At 44.0% G+C, this 26,818-nt stretch overlaps 1 protein-coding gene across 1 annotated transcript; it reads right to left on the bottom strand.

Moving 5' to 3' along the window:
* Positions 1 to 889: 889 nt before the first annotated feature.
* Positions 890 to 2,856, bottom strand: LOC123428352. The gene is made up of 2 exons (XM_045112553.1): positions 1,647 to 2,856; positions 890 to 1,127 (listed from the first exon to the last, which is right to left on the bottom strand). Exon 1 carries the CDS (start codon positions 2,751 to 2,753, stop codon positions 1,806 to 1,808), a length of 948 nt encoding a protein of 315 aa, XP_044968488.1. The 5' UTR covers positions 2,754 to 2,856; the 3' UTR covers positions 890 to 1,127; positions 1,647 to 1,805.
* Between the last annotated feature and the right edge of the window lie 23,962 nt (positions 2,857 to 26,818).

The following is a 26,818-nucleotide window of genomic DNA, read 5'->3' as shown; positions in this document are numbered from 1 at the left end:
GCGGCTAATGGGTACGATAAGGACAGAAGTGGTCAAGCAACAAGAATCGCAAACAGGAAAAAAATGTATAATCTTGAAGTCGAATTGTCTGGATGCATGCAGTAACCCTAGTTCATCCAGCATTCTGCTAATAGTATGTAGCTTCTAATCATTTTATCGTGTGCGCGGTGTACTGATGCTTCTCTGCTCTTGTCATGCTGAAAGCAATACCACAACAAAGTACAGCACATACTGATAGCTACATAGTATCTGTAGGATGTTCTCCTGGCATCATATCAGGACCAACAGACATGCTCCATGTGTCATTTCAGATTTGCATTGTAGCCTTGGCAGCTCCATAAAAACAGCCTCAGGTTCTCTGCAGTACAAATCATTTTACAGCACTGGAAATCATATGTCATTGCGTATGGGAGGACAGAGAAGGACCAGTGTGTGTTCTAGTTTTAGGTGGTGAGTGAGTGAGTGAGAGAGAACCATAAACAGCAGGGCAAAATCAATCAATCAATCCTTTCCTAACCACTAGGTCTTGTCTATACGCAATCAGTGGACCATATGGTCTGTGGCCTTTTCATCCATCATTAACACTGTGAATCTAACACCAGTTGCACATGCTGATTATTTCACTTCAAGCAGACCACCTAGCAGCACAATCCAACATAACAACAGGATAAGAAATGGCCATGCATGCCATGCTAGGCAATAGCAGAAGTGACATGGACCAATATGGTGGCATGGCCATTGACCTGTGGCTGGCAACTAGACAGCACACACATATACAGAGACACACCATGAGGCACCAACAGATTGTATTCACAAACACACACACACACTAGTCCACTTACACCCAGGAGTATGAATTAGCACTGTAATAAGCACTGTTGTGATGTTATAAAAAAAAGGCACTGTTGTGATAATTAGTATATATAAGAGCTGTAGTATGAAAAGCAAGAAAGAAAAAATGCAAGTCCAGGCCACCAATGGGGAATAGAATCACCGAGAATAATAATGATTAACAATCAGGCATGCACCAATCCAAACCATCATTTCAGCACATTCAAAGGTCAGGATCATCTCCAGCTAGCTACGCTGCTCCCACAGGGAAGCACCACCATCCAGAACCTTCACAGCTGCAAATTCCAACAAGCATGGAAACAAACTTGTCAATTTCTGCTTCTTGACACTTGTCCATAGTACATGTCACTGTACAAACTCACACACGTAACTCTCACAACAAACATAGACAATACTCTTTCTGACTCAAGATTCAGAAGGGAATTTCAGAAATTCACCAACAATTTTGACTCTAGCTAGTAGTACTAGTATCTATCTATCTCTTGGATGGATGGATAGAGGAGGAAGAAGAAGGATCCAACTTAAGTGGTAAGCAATGGATCGAGTGTTGGATCCTAATGGCACCGAAAGGGAAAGAGGTGGACCGGGCTGCCTGCCAGTGCACGAGCCGACCAATCTTTTGCGCCAAAGCGGCAAGCGACAACTCACTCCGCCCAACAAGCAGCCAGTCCAAGTAATCAAGCAACAAGCAACCAACTTTTTTTACTTTTGAATTTTCATCGGCAGCAACTCACAAAAATCGCCATTGAAACGGGGAAGCAGATCGAGATCGAGCTCTGGATTCGGTTAGTTACCTAAATGTGGTGGTTCTGACGAGCTCGCCTCTGCTCCGGCGACCGGCACACCAAGAAGAGGAGAAGAAGAACTAATAAGAGGATATGATCTTTACACAACCGAGAAAATTTGAACTGGTTTTGGATTTTTGGGTTGAAGATGGGTTGGTGGGAATGAGATCATTGGTGCCGGCCGAAGGAGTTGTGGATCTTGTTGATGAAATCCTCCGACCGCTTGTTCAGCTCCGCCGCGCCCACCGACGGCTCGCGCGCCCTCGGCCGCGGCGATGGGGTCGGCCGCGGAGGAGACGAGCGCGGGGCCGGAGGGGAGGAGGTGGTGGATGAGGCCGGCGCCGTCGCCGGGCGCGTCTTCTGCATGATGGCGTTCCACGTCGCGTCCAGGTCGTCGTCGTCGCCGCCGCCGCCGTCGTGGTTGCCGTCAGCGGCGTCGAAGTGCTCTGGCGCGGCTATGGTGGCCTTGCGAGGAGGGAGGGAGATCCCGCGCTCGAGGACCGCGCGTTCCGGCGCCGGCGCCAGTACCGGCGAGACGCTCCTGCTCGTGTCGGCGGTGGCGATGTACGTCGAGGCGGCGACGGACGAGGCGTCCTCCTCGGACTCCGTGGTGACGCACGACTCGCCGCCGCACGAGACAGGGGAGACTACCTCCTCAACCACCGCCGAGTCGGCAGGCTCGTGCCAGCGCGACACGGGCGGGGGCACGCGGTACACCTCGGCCGGCGCGGCAGAGACGGCGCCGGGCGCGGGGGCGAACTCCACCTTGCGCTTGACCACAGCCTCCTCCGTCAGGAGCGATGGCGCGGCGGCGGCGGGGTGGTGGTGGTGGAGAGGCGACGGAGCCCAGGGGTCCTTGTGCTGCTGCTGCGCGGCGGCGTGGAAGTGCTTGCTGTCCGAGAGCTTCCAGATGACGAAGATGATGACGTGCACGGTGACGAAGAGGTAGAGCTTCCAGAGGAACGCGTCGGCGCCGGACACGAGCTGGGGCACCATGCACGCGGCCGCGGCCAGCGCGGCCGACGCGAACGCCACCTTCGCCGCCAGCACCGTCGTCGCGCCCAGGCCCCCGCCGCCGCCGCCGGCGCGGAGCCGCGAGGAGTAGCTTCCCGACATGGCAGGAAAGCCGCCGGATCGATCGAGCTGGTACGGCGGCGAGAGGAGTGGACGGCCGGCGGCGAGGAGTAATGAAGCGGGGGAGGTGGTGGGCAGAGGAGGGGTTGGCGAAGTGGAGATGGCGTTGGTGCGGGGCTATTTATGGCGGGCAGGGCGGCGTCCATTTCTTTGGAAAAATTAACCAAGCTCACAAATTTGGAAATTTTTACCGAAAATGGGATCGCGATCACACGTAATTTGGAAGAAAATTACTCAGGTAATTTGGTGGTTCGCATCGAGATAAGGTCGGGATCACCCAGAATTGATTACTTAATTTTGGAACAATGGTAGAATTGAGCACTTTCAACGGATGAGCTTTGGATTAAGATGTCTTGCCGCATACACTTTGGGAGAAATTGTGATTTTAGGGTCGGTTTAGAATTGCTCTGCTTCATCAAAATCAAATTTATTTCATTAAATTTATTTTAAAACAGTTTCATACAAGAGTTACAGTTCTTTTGAAATTGAAATTTATTTTAGGGCCGTATACACTTTGGTTTCATCTAGCTCCAACTTCAGAATTAGAAAATTTGATGAAAAGGATACAATTTATCGGATGGGAGGGGGAAAACATAGGAATATCTACTTACTTACCGGTGACAGTGATGGGTATCTACTTACACGTTGGAGAAATTGAGATTTTACTATAAAAAACATGATCATGCTGTGACGGGCCAGAATTTGGCGCAATATGTTTCCATTTCTGCGAGATTAGAGCGTCTACATCCGGACTTAGCAATATCAGTCACGTCCGCACGCGCGTCCGACCAGTGATCAGGTGTGTCTATTTTAAGTCCCTATTTTTCATCCGCGCAGTCATACTTTTTTTTCTTATATATCCGGTCAATTGCAATTGATTGATGGAAAAGAAAAATAAAAATAAAAGGATAAATAAGATAAACAAAAGGTAATCTGAGATTGGGTCGCGTCCTACATGATGGACTGAAGTAAGTGTCCGGACGTGCATGTGAACCCTCATATCGTCCTCATATTAAAGATGTCGGTAAGTCTGAACGTTTGAAACGGATATAAGAGATCCGGTTGAATCGTATTTTTACGACCGGTCTCTACCCGGTCGATCTACTTAAATGTTCGAAACAGATATGAAGGGTTCGGTTATAGATGCTCTCATACGGCTAAGATTTCATGAAAACCCTACCACAACACCACCAAAAATATCGAATCAGATAAGGAAAATGTCATCGGCAATATGCAGTTCTACACTGCCGTGTATGGCATGCGCCCATCCAAGTCCCTTTTTTTGAAAATGAGGTTTAAACGCCCGGCCTCTGCATCAATCGATTCATACAGCCATCTTTATTCATTATTCGACATAGGTCTAACAAGAACATACATCAAACCATCCGAAGCCACCACTCACAACTACAAAACTTGATAATGTGGAGTGATCTCACTCCCCATATCTAAAACCGATGCCGTCACCGATCCATCCACATAACGTATCGGAACCCACAGCCGGTGGAGCAGACCTAAAGCGTACACCACATGCACACGTTTTAGACGCCGTCATCATCATTAGGCCGCTGACCCATCTTCGGGAAAGAGATCTGTATCATTCTTGTTAGTCCGTCCATCCGTCGACGCCACCACGGCTCGTCAGTCCAAACGCGCCCATGCATGATTGGATCTTGAAAAAATGGCGTTTCAGGAGGTTCCGTACATTTTGGGAATGACATTTTCACAACTCCAGTGGATTTGTTCGGGACTCACATCTCCATAGGCGTGTACGCCACATTTAACTTTCACACCAAAAAAGAAAACACCAAAGGTTGTGGAGACACTTCCTTATTAGAGTCACTTTGTTGTGTTTTGGGTTTTCCCTGCCATTTTTTACGAGTTTGCACGCATGTTGATCACAGCCTGGCGTAAATTTAAAACTTTGTGGAATTTTGTGACAGCAACAAAAAATGCTTCTGAATATCAGGTTAGCAACCAATGTATGGGTGGAAATTCGTGCTCACATGTATGCTAATTTTAAAACTGTTTAATTGGTTCACGGAAACATTGGACTACGAAAACATAGTACTCCCTTTGTTTCCTTTTTTTGCTTTGCATATAAGATTTGTCTTAAGTTTAACATCATAAACTTGGACCAAACTTTACAAAGTTTGACTCTAAATGTTATTACATGTGTCATTAGATGTGTCAATAATTTCATTATCATATTATATAACTTTAATATTGTACATGTTGATATCTTTTTCATATAAATGTGTTCAAACTTTACAAAGTTTGACTCTAAAGCCCAACCTGCCCACCAAAAAACGAAATTTAACTTTTTTCTTTTTAAAAATATCAATTTGTTCATATTTTAAACATACTTTGACATTAGTATGCGTATAATTTCACTAAAATTGTAGTTTCGTGTACTTTCATGAAAAATATTATCTTATTTGGCAGCTGGAAAATAAAGGTCAATACTCTACTAGCTTATTTTGTACCATGTTATCAGTTTTTGACGGACCTAGCTTATCTATTTATCGGCGGTTTGGAGTCTAAGAGTACCACATAAAATTCACAGTTTCTTTGGTTGTTTTCTCATGTACTAAGCTTATGGCGATATATAACCTCAAGAAAAGACACATCATTAAACATCTGGGTTGTGTTCTCTATAAAGAAGATGGATCCGTCCAATACCTGAATGTTCGGTTGTGTATTTTGTCTTTCATTAATGAGCATTTTGGTGATGGTGTATGGTACGATTATGAATTAGTAACAAGAATTCAGCTACAAATTCAATTGTATTGTGGTGTTTGCCAAAATATAGGATCTCTATTATTTTTAACAACACCCAATGAATCTCTATTCACATGTTTGAAGGAACATTCTCAAAACTGTCCTAAAACATAGCAAAATGAGATTGCAGAACTCCATATGATTGAGCCCAAGCCTTACCTAAATAGATCTTCAAATTAGACCTCGGCATTCTTCAGGATAGGGATTTTCCAAGCTGGGTGTTTGAAAGCCCCACCCTGAAAAAGAAACCCAACCCCAACCCGCCCCCAAAAATAAACATTAAAAGTTTCATGTTTAAAAAATGTTAATTCAATCATATTTGAAACATTATTATTACTAACACCTATTTTGATGTGTTCTCCGCCTTTTTCAAGCTTTTAGCTTATGCGAGATCTAGTAAATTTTAAAAAGTACAATGTGTTTTCTAGCGGGAAAAATATACAATGCATGATGTACTCCCTCCGTCCCAAAATAAGTGTCTTAAGCTTAGTACAATTTTGTAATAGAGCTAGTACAAAGTTGAGACAGTTATTTTGAGACAGAGGGGGTATGTTGTAAAAATAGGTAGTCAGTCCGGTCCATACTAATCATTGCTAGTTTAATTATATTAAATAAATAACAATTAATATGAATTGGAGGGAGTAATTTTTCTAATCTCATCTATCTTTTTCCTTTTCTTTTCAAGAGATGGTTAGTCAATACTACATAGCATAATTTGCTCAAGGAAGATAGTGGATGGATGTGCTAGTGAGGTTTTGGATAAGGCGACAACTTAAGCTTTTCCTTTACATGGAACATTGACGATGTGTTGATCGGACATTGGTTCCAACTGCTTAATATTGCTATTAGCGTAGTGTACCATATGAAACAGATTCTCTTATTTTAGTACATTGGTTCCAACTAGCTCTTTGTATCATGATATCCATTTTCGAGGGACCCAGCCAATCTACCACTAGGTTGGACATTTGGAAGAAGCTCGGTCAGTGATGCCAATGAATGCGGAAGGTTTGATGGTGTGCATTGGGATGCCTTACGTTTTACCCCCCTCCTTTTCGGTTTACAGGATTCAAATTTAAAATCTCATTAACAAAGGTGAATTGTGATTGAATGACACTAGTTCTAACTGATCAATGAAATATTTCTCACATATTTAATTTTCGAAACAATAAATGCAGCATCCTCCTTCTCATTGGACTTGCATGGTGAATATAGAAAAAGATGTATGCATAGTCACTAATTTCCTTTCAGTAGTCTCTATGAATTAAATATGACGTGAGACTCAAAACACTTTAACTTAATTAGACTCAAAATAAATCAATTAAATGAAAATCTGAAAATTTTAAGATGAGCCCTATAAACCAAAAAGGAGGGAGTAGTTGCTTATTTATTGTACCTGGTGTATGGATTCTTTCGTTGCTTGTTAGTATTTCATAGAATTATAGTAAATGACATGAAAACAAGCTTGAACAAAATAGGGCGCCCATGAACGTCGGCGGTACGTACGTGGCACTGTTTTCTTCCGCGCGTGTGTGCATGGCCTCGAAGACAAGGAAGTAGGCCCATGTAATGATCTCGAGGAGCATCCAACCTAAACCTCATATGCCAATAATCAGCTCAGTCCCCGGATCCGACTACAGGAGGCCATGGAAGAGAGAGATAGCAGGTGGTTCGCGGCGCAGGTCAACTCCTCCGACGATGTAAACAAACAACGAGTGTCTGGAAGGAAGTGGGATCTGGATCTGTCTGTTGGTCGAGCTGAGCACGAGACCACGAGCCAGTCAGTTGGTCAGTAGTTTAGAGGGTCAAAGCAGGGCAGAGCAGTTGGTTCCGAATCAAAAGCACCATGCTGCTGCATCATGTCTATCACCAACCCAACGGCCGTATGAGTATGAACGATTAACTAACCACCGACTAGACTTAGCTCCTGTCCGCTCGCCAGTAGATTAAATCAAAATTTTGTTACTAGTGGAGCGAGAGCGTGCTGTACTGATGTGGTGGGGTGGTAGTGCAACAAGGAAGAATGGATATGCCGCAGGGGGGCAGGGGGAGTCGGGACAGAGTGGACTTTCTGCTCCCTTCCTCCTCTGCTTTTGGTTCTGATAATCTCGTCGGGGGGAATTGACGGGCAAGCCAAGTGCAGCCCGGCCCCAACTTCACTTGGCATGCAATGCACCAAGCAATCAAATGCCAGTGGATGCATGCGCTTTCTTGTTAATCTGCCACTATCGTCGCGTTGGGCTTTGCTCGCGTCGTCTCACGCTATAGTAGAGTAATATATATCTACGCCTCCGTCCGTTCGTCTCTAAAGACCAAAGTTACTACTTCTTCTAAAAGACACGGTTAAATTTACGTGCATTTTCACATTATATAAGGTTTAGGGCGTTCCGTTGTATTAATTTTATAGGTAAGCATAATGTAAATTTTATTTTTCAGCCTATCTCATAGCTAATCGATCAATAACTATCTAGGTTGGAAAAAAATTCAAGCACACATTTTAAACCGTGACGAAGGAAGTAATGTCCTCGACCATTTTTTTTTGGATCATGATATTTCGTATATTAGACATGCGGCTACATGTCATGTGCGACATAATCAAAAGACAGACCACACACTCATGTGGAAACGAATATTAGAATCATTCATATGTGTGGATGCAGCTACTTGGTGTCACAAGACCGATAATTATTACTCATTTTCATCCCGGGCGTGTGGCACAAAATAAATCTGCCCCATGTCCTAACGCAGCTATGTTAGTTAACCGCGGGATAACACTTTAGTTATTTGGACATGGCAAATATTGTTGTAAAAGCATGACAACTTTTATGTTTTGGTGACAACAACTTCTATGTTTTGGTGACTGGAGTTACTACGGGCATGCGGACCAACTCTTCAACGCACACACATACAATGATGTCTACATGACACACGAATTTTGTGAAGCGTTGTCAAGATTCGGATAAAACAAAATCAACAAGAATCACTATTTGTGAACGATATACAAACACGTATGAACGTTATCATTTGGGTTTTTCTTTTCTTTTTTGACGAGTTGGCTCTTTCAGCACTGCTACGCTTTCTACGCCGTTCAAGTCCACCAGCAAAAAAAAAAGGTGCGCTGCCTGCACAACGTGCTCCGTACAACGGTGCAGACTGCCCGGGAGGCGGTGCCGTGTTCTTTGTTCTGTCACCTTCGTCCTTTCCTTTCGCCGGTGGATCGCGTGGGCGAAAAGAAAAAGAATGGGACGCGTGCTGATCGGGAGCACCTGCCTGCACGTCCCGTTAAATTTGGCCGGGCGGGCGAGCGTACGTGTGCATGCATGCATGCATGCCACCGCCTTCTGCTGGCACGGCCGCCACGGCCGGCGTATCGAGCTATACTCCGCGTTCTGCTGGCAAGCAAACCTGCTTTGTGTTAACGTGTAGGTGGAGGTGGAGGCGTCAACTCAGCTCGAGAATGTTCAGATGACTGAATCAGCGCATGCACTCTACAGCTCCATCGCCACGGTACCTGTATCCTTCCCTACCGATGATCAGATGAGCAAGACACCGAACGAGACACCTTACGCCGCACGCTCGCCTCGCCATCGCCGCCGACGACAACGCCATGCACGCTACCTCCCTACCGTTGTTTTCCTTTTGCGGGAAGCTACTTGCATGCCTCCATGTACTTTTCGACCGTCCTGTGCGTTTATAGACCTGACGCAGAGGACAACTGTAGAGTGAAACGCGATATACTCCGCTCACTTTGTAGGAGCCCACGTACGACGCTCCGACGGCGACGCCGGCATATGGAGCTGCTCGCTCACCGGTAGCTCTCGTCCCCTCCCTGTCATATCCAGCCGAGCGTCGACACAAATACCAGCCGCGCCGGCCGCCGGTCGCTGTCCTGGAACAACGCCAGAGTGTTGATAAACTTGAGGGTCGGTCTGTCCTCTGGACGCACCAACGAACCATAAAAAACCGCCCGCACGCTGCATGTGTGGCTTCCGATCGATCTATTTCCCATCACATGGTGATTGCTACTCCCTTCGTTCTTAAATACTCCTTCCGTTTTTAAATATAAGTCATTTTAAAGATTTTACTAAAAAACTACATCTAGAACAAAATAAATGAATTTATACTCTAAAATATGCCTATATACACACGTATTTAGTTCCCTGATGAAAACCTCTAAAAATACTTATATTTAGAAACGAAGGGAGTATAATATAAATCTTTCTAAAGATTCTAGTATATAATTGTATATGAATGCATATAGACATAATTTAGAATATAAATTCACTCATTTTGCTTCGTACATAGTCACCTAATGAAATCTATTAAAAAATATTATATTTAGAAAATGGAGAGAATAATTATTTTCTTTGCCTCCATCTACGCCTGGCGATGCACCTGATCTCGTGCACGCGTGACCATTTCGACTAAATTATCAACAACTAGAAGACAGCTAAATCGGTTTAGGTGAGCAGAACTAGTACTCCCCCCGTCACGGTTTAGAAGGCATGCATGAAAATTCTCTACAAACTAGGTGGTTATTGATTGGCTATGAGATGGACTAAAAAATAACATTCACACTACGCATGCATATAAAAGTAATACAATAGAGTACTAATTAGCTGTTAGTAGTAAATGCAATGCGCACTAAACCTTGTTTGTTGTGAAAATGCACGTAAATTCAAATGTGTCTTCTAAGAGCAACTCTAGCACACCCTGCATCCCGCCCCGACCCGGAAAATAACCGTCAAAATGCGGGTCGGGTGGGAAAACCTGCACGATCAGACCCCGCATCCCGCCCCGGCCCGCAAATATTTTTGCGCGGCACGACAAAATCTCGGCCCCAACCCGCGTATTCACTGGTTTCCACTTCGCCGCTGCGGTGCTCTGCATATGAGCGAAAGCGGTTGATGGGGACATTTAAGCCCGCGCTTTCCCCCACCAAAGCATATTCCGTGAATATGCTCTTTTACGTGTGCGCCGGTCAGCATAGACATTTTTACGCGAACTGTAAACATGTTTTACGGACCAGACGAATGCGGGGTCTGCTAGAATTACTTTAAACTGTAACGGAGGTAGTAGTACTAATCCGTTTAACTGTGCATGCATGTGCACGGTCTAAATCGCACCAGCTCACCGAAAATGCGGCATAAACTCCCGATGGATGGATACCTCTGGGTTTTCGTTTATTCATTTAACTGTGCATTAATGAAGTTGTTGTTGGAAAGAAGATAAATCCAAATTGCAACAGCGTGCGGTCGATTCTTGTGGTCGGTGGTGGAAGTAAATGCATAAAAATACAACATTAAAAATAAGATCATTTATCCTACTTGCAGGAAAACTGGTGACCTCAATACATATTTTTAAAACAAATCGTGACATGTTTTTCTTTTAGCAAGGCGAATGGTCCGGTCACCCGAGTGGAACGGCTGGTCGTCGTGAACAAACCAGAAGGCGTGTGCTGGTCCTTCTGCTCGTTAATTCCTTCATACGAGTAATTTGCATTAGGGATTCACGGTCAAACACAAATATATATCACACGTGCATAAGAAAATAGTATATACTATTTTCCTAGGTTTAATGATGATAAGCCTGATTTCCCATTTCTTTGTTCTAAACAAACAAATAATCAAACAGAGATACAAAACTAATACACGTTCACATGATAAAACTAACATCATATACTAGAGTGAGATAAAACACAAAATGATGATGGCTACCATGGTACTGGAAAAAAAAAAGTAACTGCATATATGTGCACGTACTTGCTCCATTTCAAAAGTGGGGAAAGGTCCCGCGTTTATGCGTTTAACAGTCTGAAACAGTATTACCGGCAACACGTTTGCCCAGCGGACTCTAAAGCTGAAACAACAATTAATTATATACGAAGATGAGGCGCGAACAACTAACCAAAAAGCTTAACCTGGTTCCCCTCCGTACATTCTAGTTCAACACGTCTGCTGTCTTTCGTCGATGCTCTCTTTAGTTTGAGCACGACTTCATTCGTTGCTTCCCCTATAATAAATAGTACGTGATGCATCAACATGCATATAAACTAAGTTAAAATCAAACCATGCATGGATGCTCAGTTGCATTCTGTTGCATGATTGTTTAGTTGGAACCACTGAAGAATAAACTGATTACGATATGGTTCTGAATATCTGATGAGAAGTCAACTGAATTGGCATTACTGAACAACCAATTATTGTTATCAGTGCATCTAAGAACCTAATTTAATTCGGCAATTAAGCAAGTGTAGTGCAAGTAGGAGGCATTACATACCCACATGGATTATTCAGGTGTCAACGGAGCTTCAGGTGAGATTAACCCTACTAGGTTGTCTCCGACGATTATTGATTAATTAAGTGAGCCAGACATGCATGCCATACAAGGTTAATGTTGTAATGGCTTTCCATGCAGTGGCGGAGCCAGGATTTAGATATGACCCCTGATAGAGGAGGCTAAATATATACGAACTTGCTCATATCAGTAAAATATACACTATATATTTCAGATTTCGTCTCCGCCCTTGTTCCCAGGCAAGCATAAAAGCACACTTTTGGTAAGACAAGTAAGCTACGGAGTGGCTTCAATTTTGAACACAAACCATTTTTGTAGCCCAACTTTGGATTGATTTTTATATGTAGGTCAAATTTGGAATGATTTTGTACGACACTTGCGTGAATGAATGAATGATGGGTCCAAGAGAGTCCAGGCATGAAGCATCGGCGGATCCCCACCACTCAAGGCTAAGAGCAGCAATAACGTACCAAACCAATTGACAATTGCATACATACATTAGATGTAATGGTGGGGGCTATCAAGCTCTTATCTTTTTCCATGGACGGTGCCATCGTGCATGTTTGGACCCTTCCCTTTCCACCTTCTTCCTCTTCCTCTCTTCTTAACACTAATGTTGTCATCGTCGTTACTCACTCATGAATCCATACCCACCTATATATACTATATGATGGATGGATGCACCCCATCTTCCGTTCCTGCCTCTCAAAAGAGAAGAAAGGAAATAGAAAGGATCTAAAGTGGAGCCATCTTTGACGAAGGCATGTGATCTCCGGCGACAACGATCGGGGTTATGAGACTTGCTCTCAAAGTCTTCTGATTCGGATGATAGATAAAGATGTCTGGCTATCCGAGTGATGCCAAACGGACGGTGGCTCCTCATCAGTGTACCGATGCATGGAAACTACATATAAATAAATATTCCCTCTGTCTCAAAATAAGTGTCTCAACTTTATACTAGCTCTAATATAAAGTTGTACTAAGCTTGAGACGGTTATTTTGGGACGGAGGGAGTATGTCACTGACCTCTACGACAATCAAACTCCCAAAGACCCGAGATGTCTTCTGGACCAGCTCGCACTAGTACTCAGCACCTACATCGTTTTTGTTTAGAAGAATAATGGTGGTTTTATACCATTGCACGAGCAAATTCCAATGGCCATGCCACCATGCATCTTGTTTCATGTCATTTGACGTGGCATGGTCATCCTGCCACATGGAAATGGATCTATGTTTCTTTGTGCTAGGCTAATGTTTGAAGTAAATAAATCAGGAGTTCATGTGATCATCAAACCTTATATTCTTTTTAGGTGCCAGACATGATGGTCAGGAAAGGCTTGATTTTTTTCATGTTTGTCTGACGATAGTCATTCACGCATTGTCGAGTTGTCCATATTTTTTGCCCATATGCACAAATAACTACTCCCGGATAGTGCAAAATGATTCGACAAGGACCGTTTATTTGATAGGCATAAGTATGAAATCTCTTGTAACACTTGTAGCAGTTCTGTTGGCTATGATATGAAGCCAACAGAACATTTTTCAGATACCTCCATATATACTCTGTAGCTATCTAGCCTATTGCTTCTACAAGTATATGCTGTGCTTTGCTCTGGACTCTGTAGTACTATTGTTTTCGGTATGACATAAGCAGAACAATCTATACCTATCATGGGGCGAAACTTGTACTGATTATAATTAGTACTTGAGGTCATCTTCAACTACTACAAGAACGGTTATATGAAAAATTTATGAGGCAATATGCTACTCCTATCAATTTCATTTGGGGTTCACATGGTCGAGCAGGACACGAGTATGTATTCTTTGTTTTAGTAGTGTTGCTTAACTACTTTATGGCCGTGTCCCAAATATTGGCTGTCTTTTTCCCTTGAGATGAGCAAAATTTATTTGATGCCATTGCCACTGACATCCCACAGATCAACTCACCTATTAGGTTTGAATTTCTCTCGCCGTTTCCTCCCCATGTTGCCGTGGCCACATGCACCTAAATTCGTAAAGGCTACCAGAACACTCTGGAGTTCATAGATAGCCTCTTGGAAGACAAGATGTGACAAATCCTAATGGTTAACCACACTGTTCGTAACATCTATGCATATGTCGTGCCGTCATGGAGCGAGCTAGCTAGCTATGGAGTCTTTGTCTGTGATATTCTTAAATCTTAATTAGCTTTAGTCTAGCTGCCCTAGACTTCAATTATGACTACTAAACAATGGTAGAACAGTGATTAATTAGCACTCCACTGACCCTGCAGAATCATATGAGCACTGTTAATGGTGACGGCACAACTACAACGACCTCCGTCCAACCCTTTGAGAAATAAATATAGTTTGCTTTCTTCTTGAATGTATGGATGAGTGGCTTGACGCCTTTTTATGCTGGCACTCTCTATATGCATATATGTGTTTTCTATCTTGTTCCCTGGTGCAATGCAATATGGATATGTTTGGTTTCCAGCCACACTTTGCCAAGCTAAAATTTGACAGTCACAGTTTAGTTGGCATATGTTTGATTTCTATCATACTTTGGCTTGCCACACTTTATTGTCCCTATGACTCATTTGTCATAGAGTCAAAAATTTTGCCAACTTTTATCAAAGTTTGGCATTCGTTTTTTCAGCCACACTTTGTGGCTTGCCACACTTTGGCTTGGCAAAATTAGTCTCCAACCAAACATACCCGTAATGTGGGGGTGTATGGACAAGTGATCAAGTGATTGGAGCGTGCAGGGTCGGAGCTGTCCTCTTCCTTGTGATCGACTGTGAAGCATGCCATGCAATAGAAAATCTCGGACGACAATAGAGGGTAGGCTCAAAACATCAAGTTCCTAATCCCAATTAGCAAAGCATTGAATTTATTGCATGTAAAACACCTCAGTATAATTGTTAAGTGGTATGTTTAGCTGAAATATGATTTTTGGATGGTAGGCTTAAACCTATTGAAACCCTCCTAGTAAAATCGCCATTGTGCGATGGAGTTACGTGCTATAGTCTGGAAAAAGCGTTGACGGTTGGTATGTGGCTTTTGGCTGTGGTGGTGTGTGCTATACTAGTAGGGATATATCTCTATGAGAGCGACCGGCGGGGGCAGTTGTGGACCCAGCCCAAGAATCCAACAGGGGCCCAAGTAAACCTGAGAATGGTTTCATACTTGAACCATACTCGAACCATACCCATTCATTCATCTCTCAAAACCATGCTTAAACCATACCCATTTAGTGTCATTTTTAGCCCAACCAAAACCAAACCCACTATTTTTTCCACCCAAACCAATTTAAACCCAAATCATAACCATGGGTTTAAACCCAATACATAACCATGGGTTTACTTTAATGTACATATGATTGCATAAATTGACATGTTAAGAAACAAATAAGATAGAAAAGGCATAAGTGCATCTACAACAGTTTAGAAACAAAGTAATCCTTAAGATACAGTCAACACACAGTAAGAGGCAAAAAGAACATGCCCATGGCTAATAAGCTCACTAACAAGTGTATTAAAACCAAATTGCTTAGCGAAAGCACAAGAAAACACTTCCGATTTTCATCTGCCGTTTTCCCATAATACATAATTACATAGTCATTACAGCATGCACGCGGATCACAGATACTCGTTCTCGGTCGTAGTTGATTATTGCATATAACCAATGCCTAGAAACCGGTTTGGACCCATAGTTTATAACCGCTAATAACCAAACCGTTTATACCCATAACCAACTATACCCAAACTGGTTTCTCCATATACCCAAACCAAAACCAAACTAAAAAAGTCTCAGTCTAATAAAACCTAAACCAATCAAACCCAAAGTAAGAACCGAACCGTTACACCCGATTTTTTAATAATCATTCTCACGTTTAGGCCCAAGTGACTGGAGCAATAATATTTGACTAACTGGGGACCCAAACTAGTAAAATATTGGGCTTCATAGTAGTAAAAATAAAAATTGACTGGGGGCTGGGGCCTCCACTCAGCACAACGTGGGTTCACCCCTGGGCGGGGGAGCAAAATGCAAGGAACAGTGTAGTGGCGCAGCATAGACAATTCCGGTGGTGTGGCATCCAGACTTAAATTATGCGTTCATAAGGGATCATATCAGCCAAAGCGCACGTCGTCAACGACCCGCCGTCTCCACCATCGCCGACCAAGCTAGCTAGCTAGGCTTGTCGCCTTCATGGGGGATGGAAATCATGCATGCTCTCCGGTGGCCCGTAGCCGTCACCGGCGTCACGGGGGCTCGGTCCACCGATGGGTGTTATATAAACTTACATTCATGATATGCGACTGTGTCATGTCATATAAACTTATTAGGGGACATAGAAGAAGGTGGTATCACTTTGCCGTGGGCGCGGCAGCGGTGGATCAGGACCATGCTCCCCGCTTAGGACAGACGCCTACGTCGTCGTCGTCGTGTGGAACATGTACTCCTTCAGTTCCAACCTTGGACTGGACCTGCCGATAACGAACATACATCATCGTCCCCGGGCTGGACTGACGCCTATCTTCTCAGCATGGACCGACGCACGTTTTACTTCTGGTTGTGGACTGGAGCGTACGTAAATGAGGCCGACGGACATGCATGCGTATGAGGTTCACCGATCTACGGCAAACCTACTTTGCTTTGGGCCTTCAGTTTTATTTGGGCACCGTCCGATCGATCAGAACCATCGGCTCGCTCGATTCGTCTCAGAGAGGACCGTGCACGTCAACTCAAACTCCGTCGACAAAGTTCAAATGACGACTGAATCGGCGCACTGTGCACACTAGTGTCCATACACCGATCATCAATACACGAAAGGAGACTCGCACGCGCCCTGTCTCCGGCCGACCATGACGGCATGCCAATCCCTCCACTTTTCCGCTTATCTATGACTCTTTCCGTCCCGAAATGCTTGTGTTAAATTTATTTAATAATAAATGTATGAAAATATTAAAACGTGATTAGATACATCCATATATCTAGATAAATCTATGACAAGAATTTTGAGAAGAAGAAAGTATGTTTGTTGTGTGTTGTAAAAACATGTAGTAGTAAGTACTAGTGGAGAAACTTTTGGCGCTCTACTATTTTTCTGACGGATGTTGATGGCAATAATAAAACAAACAAAGGACCGTTACCAGAGTCGGTTAGTACGATAGAGTGCACAACACAATTCATAATTCACCAAAAAAGATAAGATGGCACAAAAACAAGCAAAACTAGTACGAATACCGTTGGCCCTTGAACAAACCAGAGCGCCCACAGAACATCGGCGGTACGTGGCACCGGGTTTCGTCTGTCTGCCTGCATGCGAGTAGTACGTGCGCCCATCTCGTGCATGGCCTCGAAGACAAGAAAGAAAGTAGTATGATTTCGAGGAGCATCATATGCCAATGATCAGTTCAGTCCCCGGATCCGACTACAGGACGCCGTGCAAGAGAGAGATAGTGTGCGCGCGCCGCTCGCAGGTCAACTCCTCCGTCGATGTAAACAATGCTTATATGAAGGTGAGATCTGGATCTGTCCGTCGTCGACACCAGCACGAGGCCACGAGCCAGGCAGGCAGAGGATGTTTGGTTGGGCTTCCAGCCAGCCTCCAGCTACCACCGGCTTCTAAGCCAAAAGCTCATATTTATCGGCTTCCGGCTGCAGCTGTGGCTTTTGGCCTTGTCACAGCCGTAGCCGAAAGCCACATCTGCAGCCGGAACCCTCTAAATATGAACTTTTGGCTTCGAAGTCGGAAGCCGAAAGCTGACTGAAAGCCCAATCAAACACCCCCTAAGTAATACACCTTTCGTTCCATAACATAAAAACATTTTTAACATTGTATTACTGTATGAAACGCTTCTATATTATGATATGAAAGGGACGAAGTAATAGTTTAGAGGGTCAAAGCGGAGGGATTTTTTCACTGTTTTAACTTTTTTTTAAACATAAGCACAAAATGAACCAGATTTGAAACCATTTCATGACCTGACCCTTTTAGAAACGCCACAAGCCGTGACGTTGCTGCCCCACTATGCAACGCCTGTCTACCGTGGCGTTGCTGCCTTACAGTGATACGCTTGTCTACCGTGGCGTTTTTTCTTTTCTGCAACGCCAATCTACAGTGGCGTTGCGGACCCACTGTGAAACGCCAACAGTGCTGTCGTTGCTGCCCTACAGTGACACGCCTGTCTACCGTGGCGTTTTTTCTTTCTTGCAACGCCAGTCTAACGTGGCGTTGCAGGCCGATTGTGAAACGCCAACAATGCTGGCGTTGCAGACCCACTATGGAACGCAGCGACGTCATCCAGCCAGCCCACGTCATGCTGCCAGCAACATGCGTACTGCTGAAACGCCATGGACCATGGCGTTTCACTCGTGGCCTGCAATGCCACATTAGACTGGCGTTTCTATGTGCGTGTGCAACGCCACATTAAACTGGCGTTTCTATGTACGTCTGCAACGCCATGGGCTCTGGCGTTTCAAAAAAGGTAAGATCGTGAAATAGTTTCAATCAGAGTTCATTCCGTGAAATACTTTCGTCCCAGAGGTCAAAATGAAAAAATTGTCTGGTTGGAATCAAAAGCACCATGCATGCATGTCTTTCATTCACCTACCTAACGATCGACCGCATGTGGCATGGTTGATTAACCACCGACTCACTAGCTCGTCAGTAAGTAGTCTGATATTGGGTTGTCGATGGGATCAAATTTTTATTGCTACGCGAGAGCGTACAGATGGAGCACTTCAGAAATGGATATGCTGCCTTCAGGGGACTCGGGACAGAGTGGACTTCCTGCCTCCTCTGCTTTCGTACTAATCTCGGGGGAATTGACGCGCAAGGCAAGTGCCCAGCCCTCGCTCAATAATCCTAGACCTACCGGCACTTTACAGGGTCACTATCACTATGGACCCTTTCTAAATAATCTCAACCTTTCCTGATTTTTCATCGAGGTGGCCCGTCTCAATCTCCTTCTCTCCAATCACCTGTTGTCATATCATCATGTAAACAAAACCAGTCCGTAATTGCCTGTATGTGTAGCATTACTGCCCCTCGCTTGCCATCCACTCCCTCCATTCCTAAATACTTCATATATTTTTGAAGATTTTGCAGTACACTACATACGAAATAAGATAAATGAATCTATTTCTTAAAATATATTTAGTAATAATAAAATTTTTTAAAGATTTATATTTAAAAACGAAGGGAGTAGTTCCGATAATGCACGCAAGCAAACAAATGCCATTGGATGGATGAGCTTTGTTGTTAATCTGCCACACTCGTCTCGTTGGGCTTGGTTTAGTCGTTTCAGGCTACAATATATCCACGCATTCTTCTGTCTGTCAACGGCCCTGTTTAGATTCTAGGGTTAGAGTTAGAGTGGGTTAGATTTGAGCCATCTAACCCTCAAACATCGAAACAGGTGGGTTAGAGTTGGTTAGATGCATCTAACCCATCCAAAAACTCTAACCAATCCAAGAGGTGCTTTTTTGATTAGAGTAGGTGGAGTTAAGGGAAAGAGAGAGGTCAAAAGTAGCCAAATGATTGAGAAAAAGCATTTATTGTCCATCTAACCCTCCCATCCGAACACCTTTAGAGTTAGAGTTAGTCCAGGTTAATTCAAGGGTTAGAATCTAACTCTAACTCTAACCAAGTTAGAGTATCCAAACAGGGCCAACGTTATTAACGCCGGGTTGATGGGTGGACGGATCACGCGCTGGCGCTCCACGTGGATTGTAGACGTACGCGGCTCAACTTGTGGGTGCCCTCGATCATCTTTGACTACTACGTACCCATTCCACGCTTGTCAAGTGCACTGCAAAATGCTTTCTCCGTTTCTAAACATATGTCTTTTTTACAGGTTCACATACACTAGTGGGGACAGGGCCTATAGTCCCGGCCCGTAAGGGGCTTTAGTCCCGGTTCACCAACCGGGACCAAAGAGGCGGGACTAAAGGCCTAACCTTTAGTCCCGGCCCTGTTCCAAGCCGGGACCAAAGGTGCTCCACGTGGGCGCCTCGGAGCGTCCTTAGGGGCAGGCCCTTTAGTCACGGGTCTTAACACGGACCGGGACTAAAGAGTTTTTGCAGATTTTGTTTATTTTAGGGTTTTAGGGTTTAGGTGTTCGGAAGATTAACGTGATGCCTCGTTTGGTGTTCGGTAATTAGTTTTCATATAATTCTAAATATACATGTTTATTCATATATATATAAGATTAACTTATCTTACAAGCGAGCATATATATACAATTATATCGAGATCTGAATTATCGGGACTAGAGCCCATCTATTCGATTACATGGACCAACATCAGTAATGGCCCCTAGCTACACTAAATCGTCCTTTGTCATCTATAACTTCCGTCCTCAGAAAGGTCGCAAGCTCCTCTGCAACAGCAATCGCGCGTTGCTCTGGTAGGTACTTCTCCCTCATGGCCGTGTACTATATAAGAAGAGGAGATAAATATGAATATCAATCATGATAACAAAGAATGACGGGTAAAAATAGAGGTGTGAATGTTCATTGCTTACGTCGTATCTGTAATCCTTGTGCTTAGAGGTAAACGTGCGAATGGTCTCGCAAACATAGTATCTGCATCGATGCGTCCCCCGTGGCTGTTGGTCGCACTTTACGGGAATAGAATATATATAATCAAAATAATAATCTAGCATCATAAACGTATTGAAAATAGAAGTATATCATACTACTACTTACCTGAGCCGCTCTAAAGGTCAGCTTCTCATGCTCGATACCGGGAGTCACGCACTTGAACCGCTTCCAAACCCTGTCCGAGAAGGAAAATGATTTGCTAAGTTTTTCATTAATTGATATATCATAAAATCATCGAAAGAGACGGATAGAGCGCAAGAATGATTGAAATTACCCTTGGAGCATGTCCTGCAGGCTTTGAAACTGTTCCAAGAGTCTCGATAATGGGTCAAAGGCATCAAATCTTCCCTTATCAATTTGAATGTCCAACAGAATCCAATGGTAGCTGCACATGTGTATATATATATGTGTGTGTGTCACTAACTTATCAATTACACTTATAAGTGAATGGACACAACAGAGTAAAGACCCTCACTTGAAGTTGTATGGAAAGAGTATGTGGTCACAGAAATTTTGATCAGTTAGAAACCTTAGAAGGTTTTCCTTCGTCTCCTTGGGTTTATCAGTTAGCGTCGCTATATGTATTTTATCTGGGTCAATAAACCCAATATTTAGGATGTTCCTATTTTTACATTTCAGAATCTTCATTCTGCATAATAGAATACAAGTTATATGTAGACAATGAATTGAAATAAGTAAACAAGTTATATGTAGACAACGAATTGAAAAACTTACAGACAATATCAACTCATAAGCGATTTGTCAAGGGCGTCGACATTGTACATCTGGAAGAGTTCATCAAAGTCGATATGGATTTCTTCGGGGCGGCCGTAGTACTCCCGTGGGACACGCGCCACGATCATCGTTCTCCCATTCTTTGATTCACTTAAGTACCATGTATGCAAGTAACACATATTTGTTGGGAGATCATCAAACTTATCTTTGCTGACCAAAGGCGCTCCCATGACAAACTGTGGCTTAGGGGCTACCACAGCCTTGGGTAACCTGTCGTCTTGGGATACCCCATTCATCCGCCCACTTCTTTGCTAATTCCAAATCTTGCCCCTGCACCAGAGAGGAAACATTCCCGGGTAATACCCTACAGGGTGGGATCGACTGTTTGGCCTGTTGTCCAAGCAGAGGAACGTCTGATCTTTTTTGCTTGTAGTTGAACTTGATTTGCTCCCACTTGCACTTGCACGTGATCTGCTCTTTTTCCCTTCCTTCTGCAATGTGCGTGTATAGTCATCAGGCTTATGGTGTAAGTCATACTGTGATGGAAGGGTCGTGAAGTATTTTGCATATGCTATTTGCTTCTCAGTGTATTCCGGGCGGGGCTCTGGTTCCTTCTTTTTCATCTGCGCATCATAATGTTCCTTTACTATCCTGGCGTTTTCCTCGTCGGTACTATGCTGGCACGCTTCCGCTTAGTATCCTTAACGGGCGGCGGCGGAGACGGACAACCCAAGTCCGGCGGCGGTTATCGAGATGGACTCGTGTTGTGCTGGCCGTCGTCATGTGGAGGGCTTGGAGGTGTAGGTGACCTGCGACGACTCGGAGGCGGTGTTGTTGAAAGGACATGGATGTCGCCTAGAGGGGGGAGGGTGAATAGGCGCTTTAAAATAATTAAGGTTTAGGCTTGAACAAATGCGGAATAAAACTAACGTTTAATATGTCAAGCACAAAACCTCAAACAACTAGGCTCACCTATGTGCACCAACAACTTATGCTAAGCAAGATAAACAACTAAGTGATAGCAAGATATATGACAAGAGACAATATGGCTATCACAAAGTAAAGTGCATAAGTAAAGGGTTCGAGTAAGAGATAACCGAGGTATGCGGAGATGATGATGTATCCCGAAGTTCACAACCTTGCGGATGCTAATCCCGAAGTTCCCCTCACATAGAGGAGAAAGTGATTGGTGGAGATGTGGATCTAGATCTCCTCTCTCTTTTCCCTCAAGAACAAGCAAGAATCATTGGAGGGATTGAGAGTAAGCAAGCTCTAAGAATGTCAACAATGGAGGTAGAACAAGAGCTCAACGGATAGATAAGGCCAAGGGGGAAGAAGATCCCCTTTATATAGTGGGGGAAGGAATCAGACCGTTACCCCCACTTACAGCCTGAGCCCAGCGGTACTACCGCTGGCTGCAGCGGTACTACCGCTGACCCTCTGGCGGTACTACCGCTGAGCCCATGGTACCACAAAGATACTACCGGGCCAACCACCGCCAAGAAAGTCTTCGCAAAAATGTCCGACGCAGTACAACCGCAAGGATGATGGTACTAAAATCTTGGAGCGGTACTACCGCTGGCCAGGGGCGGTACTACCGCTGGGACAGCGGTACTACCGCCAGCTCTAGCAGTACTACCGCTAGGGCCAGCGGTACTACCGCCAACTCTAGGTCCAGCGGTACTACCGCTAGGTCTAGCGGTACTACCGCTCGCCACTGAAACAGCCACAACTTTCGCATACGAGCTCCGAATCGAGCAAACCCAAGCTTGTTGGATTTAGGACGACAAGAGCTATCCAATGATATAGAGATGTGAGTCCTCTATGAATGAAGAACCGGCAAAAACTCCAACATCGAAAACATCATAGTAGATGCATATGGACTCCGTTTTCGATGAACTCGAGCTTGTCACGAAGATGGCCATAAGCTCTAAAACTCACAAAGAGAAACACCAAACAAGAACCAAGAAGTATGATGCAAGGATGCAAATGGTTTGAGCTCTCAACGAACGATACGATCAAGCTACTCACTTGAGAGCCCCCCTTGATAGTAAAGCAATCTATCCTAAACAGAAAACATATCAAGGGCAAACCTATACCTTGCACCTTGTCCTCTTGAGCTAGATGATGATGATCTTGGCTTCCTCAAGATGGACCACCTTTCTTGATTGCGTTGGCTTGATGAAGACTAGTTGATTGCTCCCCCATACTCACTATGGGTGAGCCACTCTTCAACATATCTTCACAAGTCCATTGCCACCACAATGGACGGCAAGCTTCAAGCATGATATCTTCGTGTTGATCCACTTGAACTTGCACATCGCAATCTTGATGACGATCACAACTTGACGTCATACTTCATGGGTTGTACGAGATCTTCCCTTTGACGCAAGCCCATGTAAACACACCTAACCCCCACATAGAACTCTCACGAAGACCATGGGTTAGTACACAAACACGTAATGAACAATGCTTACCATACCATGGGATCACTTGATACCTCTCGGTACATCTTGTACGCTTTGTGTGTTGATCATCCTGATTTACTCTTTGTCTGAGATCTTGATCAACCATGTGTCTCTATGACCATTCTTTGAATAATACCTTGAATACCATCTTGGTCATCATATAAACTCCTTGAGCCCAACAGATGGACTTCAAGAAGTGCCTATGGACAAATCCTATAAATGTAACTTAAGGCAACCATTAGTCCATAGGAATTGTCATCAATTACCAAAACCACATATGGAGATATATGCTCTAACAGTTGTCCTTGGGTCGAGCCTGGAAGCTTGATGTAGTTCTTGTCCCATAGGATGACTTCACCCAGTACTTCTCCAAGTGTCCTCTCATCTTCGGGTCCAGCTATGTCGAGCTCCATATCATGAAACCCCGCCATGATTTCATCCACCCCAACTTTAGCAAAGCCAACTGGAATCTCACAGCCATGCCAGCGTGCATCAGAGCCAGAAGGTAAAGCTTGTCCGACGGCCACCTTCATGGATATGTTCTTGAATTTCTGATGGAGTTCACATGATGTTGACTCCTTGATTCCATCCACGGGGTAGCCGGGACCGCCCTCTATCATTCTTCGTGCATCGTCGGGCGGGGCCTCAGATTTAGCCACGCCGCTTTTCCCTTAGATGGGGCGCCGGTAATATCGAGTGTAGGATCTTCCTGGCGCGCTACTCCTCTAAGCTCATCAATCTGCTTCTGTTGCTCGTTAAGCCTGGCAAGCAACTCGTTGAACTTGTCATTCTCCTCGTCCTGTTGTCGCTTCTTTGCTCTCGCTCGGCTTCTGTAAGTGTCTTGGTCTCTGGCAAACCCAAGCCACCACGGGTAAGAAGGACCGAAGCCTCGCGTTCGTCCTCCATGTTCGTCATTGCCGAGGACCAGTGTGAGCAAATCTTTCTCTCTATCTGCAGTGAACTATCTTTTTGCCTCCTTAATTTCTTTCACTATCTTTTTCCAATTCTCCCTGGGTATCCTAAGACCGTCACTGCAGATGAGGTCCCCTATTTCTTCGTAGTACGAATCACCATGCGCAAGGAACCAATTTCTTGCTCTCAATTCCCACTCATCATGGATGGGTTCAGGTATGACACCTTTAGCTAGCTGATCTTGCTCTTTCTTATCCCACTTTGGGATGCCAGTCTCATAGCCCCCTGGCCCTAGCGTGTGGTGATATTTCTTCTTGTCGGCATTTTCTTGTTCTTTTCTGATAATGCCTTGGCATCTTTTGACTCCTTGTACTCTTGAAATGCCTTCCAGTGATTCGCCTGCTTGGCTAGATACCCCTCGAATACTGGCACTTTCTTTGTCTTCCGATAGTTTTTCCATAGCTTCTTCTTCCAGCTACGGAACAGTTCGGCCATCTTCTTTAGAGTCCACTGCTTGACTTTGGCCCTCAGTTTTTTTGCGGCGTCTTCATTCTCACATTCTGGCAGGTTGAAATGTCACATGAGATCATTCCAAAGATTATCTTTGTACCTTTCGGCGACATAGTCACTATCGGCTGCCCCTTTGCGCTTTTTTCCACTCCCGAACGCTGATCGGGACGTGATCCCTAACGAGAACTCTGCATTGCTTCTTGAATGTGTCAGCAGCATTCTTAGGAAGCTTGGGTTCGCCCGTAGGCAATATCACCTCAAAGGTGTAATGCGTCCGTGCATCCAACTTTTTAGTCGGGCCTCGTTTCGTAGCTTTGCTCGATGTGGAGGCCTAAGAGGGAGAAACATTCGTCAAATGAATGTATATGTATACAATATAGAGCTATCTCCAATATTTTTCACATATTACAAGTGATTGTCGAACTTCATATGTATACCTCGCCGGACTTTATTATTTCTCCACCGGCTTCTCCATCAGTGGAGCCATCACCTTCTCCGTCATTGGAGCTATCTCCTGCCCCATCGGCTTCATCTTCGTGTCAGTCGACCTCCATTCCATATCCGGAGGGGTTTAGATATGACGACGGAGATTCAGCTGGGTCAACGTCGGGGCCGTCTTTGATTATATCTTCGAGAAGTTCTTCCTCTTCGAGGTTCCTGATATGTGGACCCATAGTTTTGCAAAAAATGGACATTTGATTAACTAATAAACTAACAAACTATATATGATGCAAAATAATTCTATTTCTATTTGCAAATAAATTCTAACTAAATAATTCTAAGTAAAATAATTCTATCTCTATTTGCAAATAAATTATAACTAAATAATTCTAACTAAAATAATTCTATTTCTATTTGCAAATAAATTCTAACTAAATAATTCATGACTTCATCATTACCTAGTAGTAATAGGAGCATGATGCTATGAAGCTTTATAAAGTTGTTTTCTAACGGAATCCCGAATAGGATAATTAGCTTTTTGGTACGCAGTTCAAAAAGAGCCATCCGAATATCGCTATTTGGAAGAATTTGTTGAACTTTGTACCAAAAAAAATTTATTCTATCAGGAACTCTGTTCCAAAACAACTTTCGAGAGCTTGATAGCGCCATGCGTCTGTTACTACCAGGTAATGATAAAGTCATGGACCGACCCTAAACTAACTTACTTAAATTTACATAGCCCTAAACTAGCTAACACTAACCTAATTAACACTAATTAATATGCTTAAGTGATTTTTGTAGTGATTTAAGTGATATTTGTAGATTGTAGATTTGTATATGCTTAAACACTAAGTGTGACCTAAACTAAAAGGCCCTAAACTAACTTACTGAAATTTACGTAACCCTAAACTAACAATACCCTATTAATTAACACTAACTACCTAACCCTAATAACACAAATTTAAATAACACAAATAACCTATTTAACACTAACCTACCTAACCCTAAATTCACCAAATATTCTACAAATAACACTTAAGCATATACAATAGCAAAATTAAGCAATAATATAATAACACTAATTAAGCATCTAGATGCGTACAAAATTACATAAGCATGCATGCATGTCGACGATCGATCAAGAAAGGAGAGGAGAGAGGCTCACCGGCGGCAGGGGGTGTTGGATCGAGGAGGAAGGTAGGGCGACGACGACGGCAAGGAGGATGGCAAGGCGACGACGATGGCGAGGAGGACGGTAGGGCGACGGCAACGGCGACAGCAAGGAGGACGGCAGGGCGACGACGCCGGCGAGGAGGAC

The sequence above is a fragment of the Hordeum vulgare genome, chromosome 2H (genome assembly GCF_904849725.1).
Source record: "Hordeum vulgare subsp. vulgare chromosome 2H, MorexV3_pseudomolecules_assembly, whole genome shotgun sequence".
Lineage (NCBI taxonomy): Eukaryota > Viridiplantae > Streptophyta > Magnoliopsida > Poales > Poaceae > Hordeum > Hordeum vulgare.
Note: the sequence above shows the minus strand (reverse complement) of the source record. Positions and strands in the feature narration are given on the sequence as shown.

What these genes read in the sequence shown, in the direction of transcription:
- LOC123428352 (XM_045112553.1), bottom strand. Translation starts at nt 2,753, where the DNA reads ATGTCGGGAAGCTACTCCTCGCGGCTCCGCGCCGGCGGCGGCGGCGGG.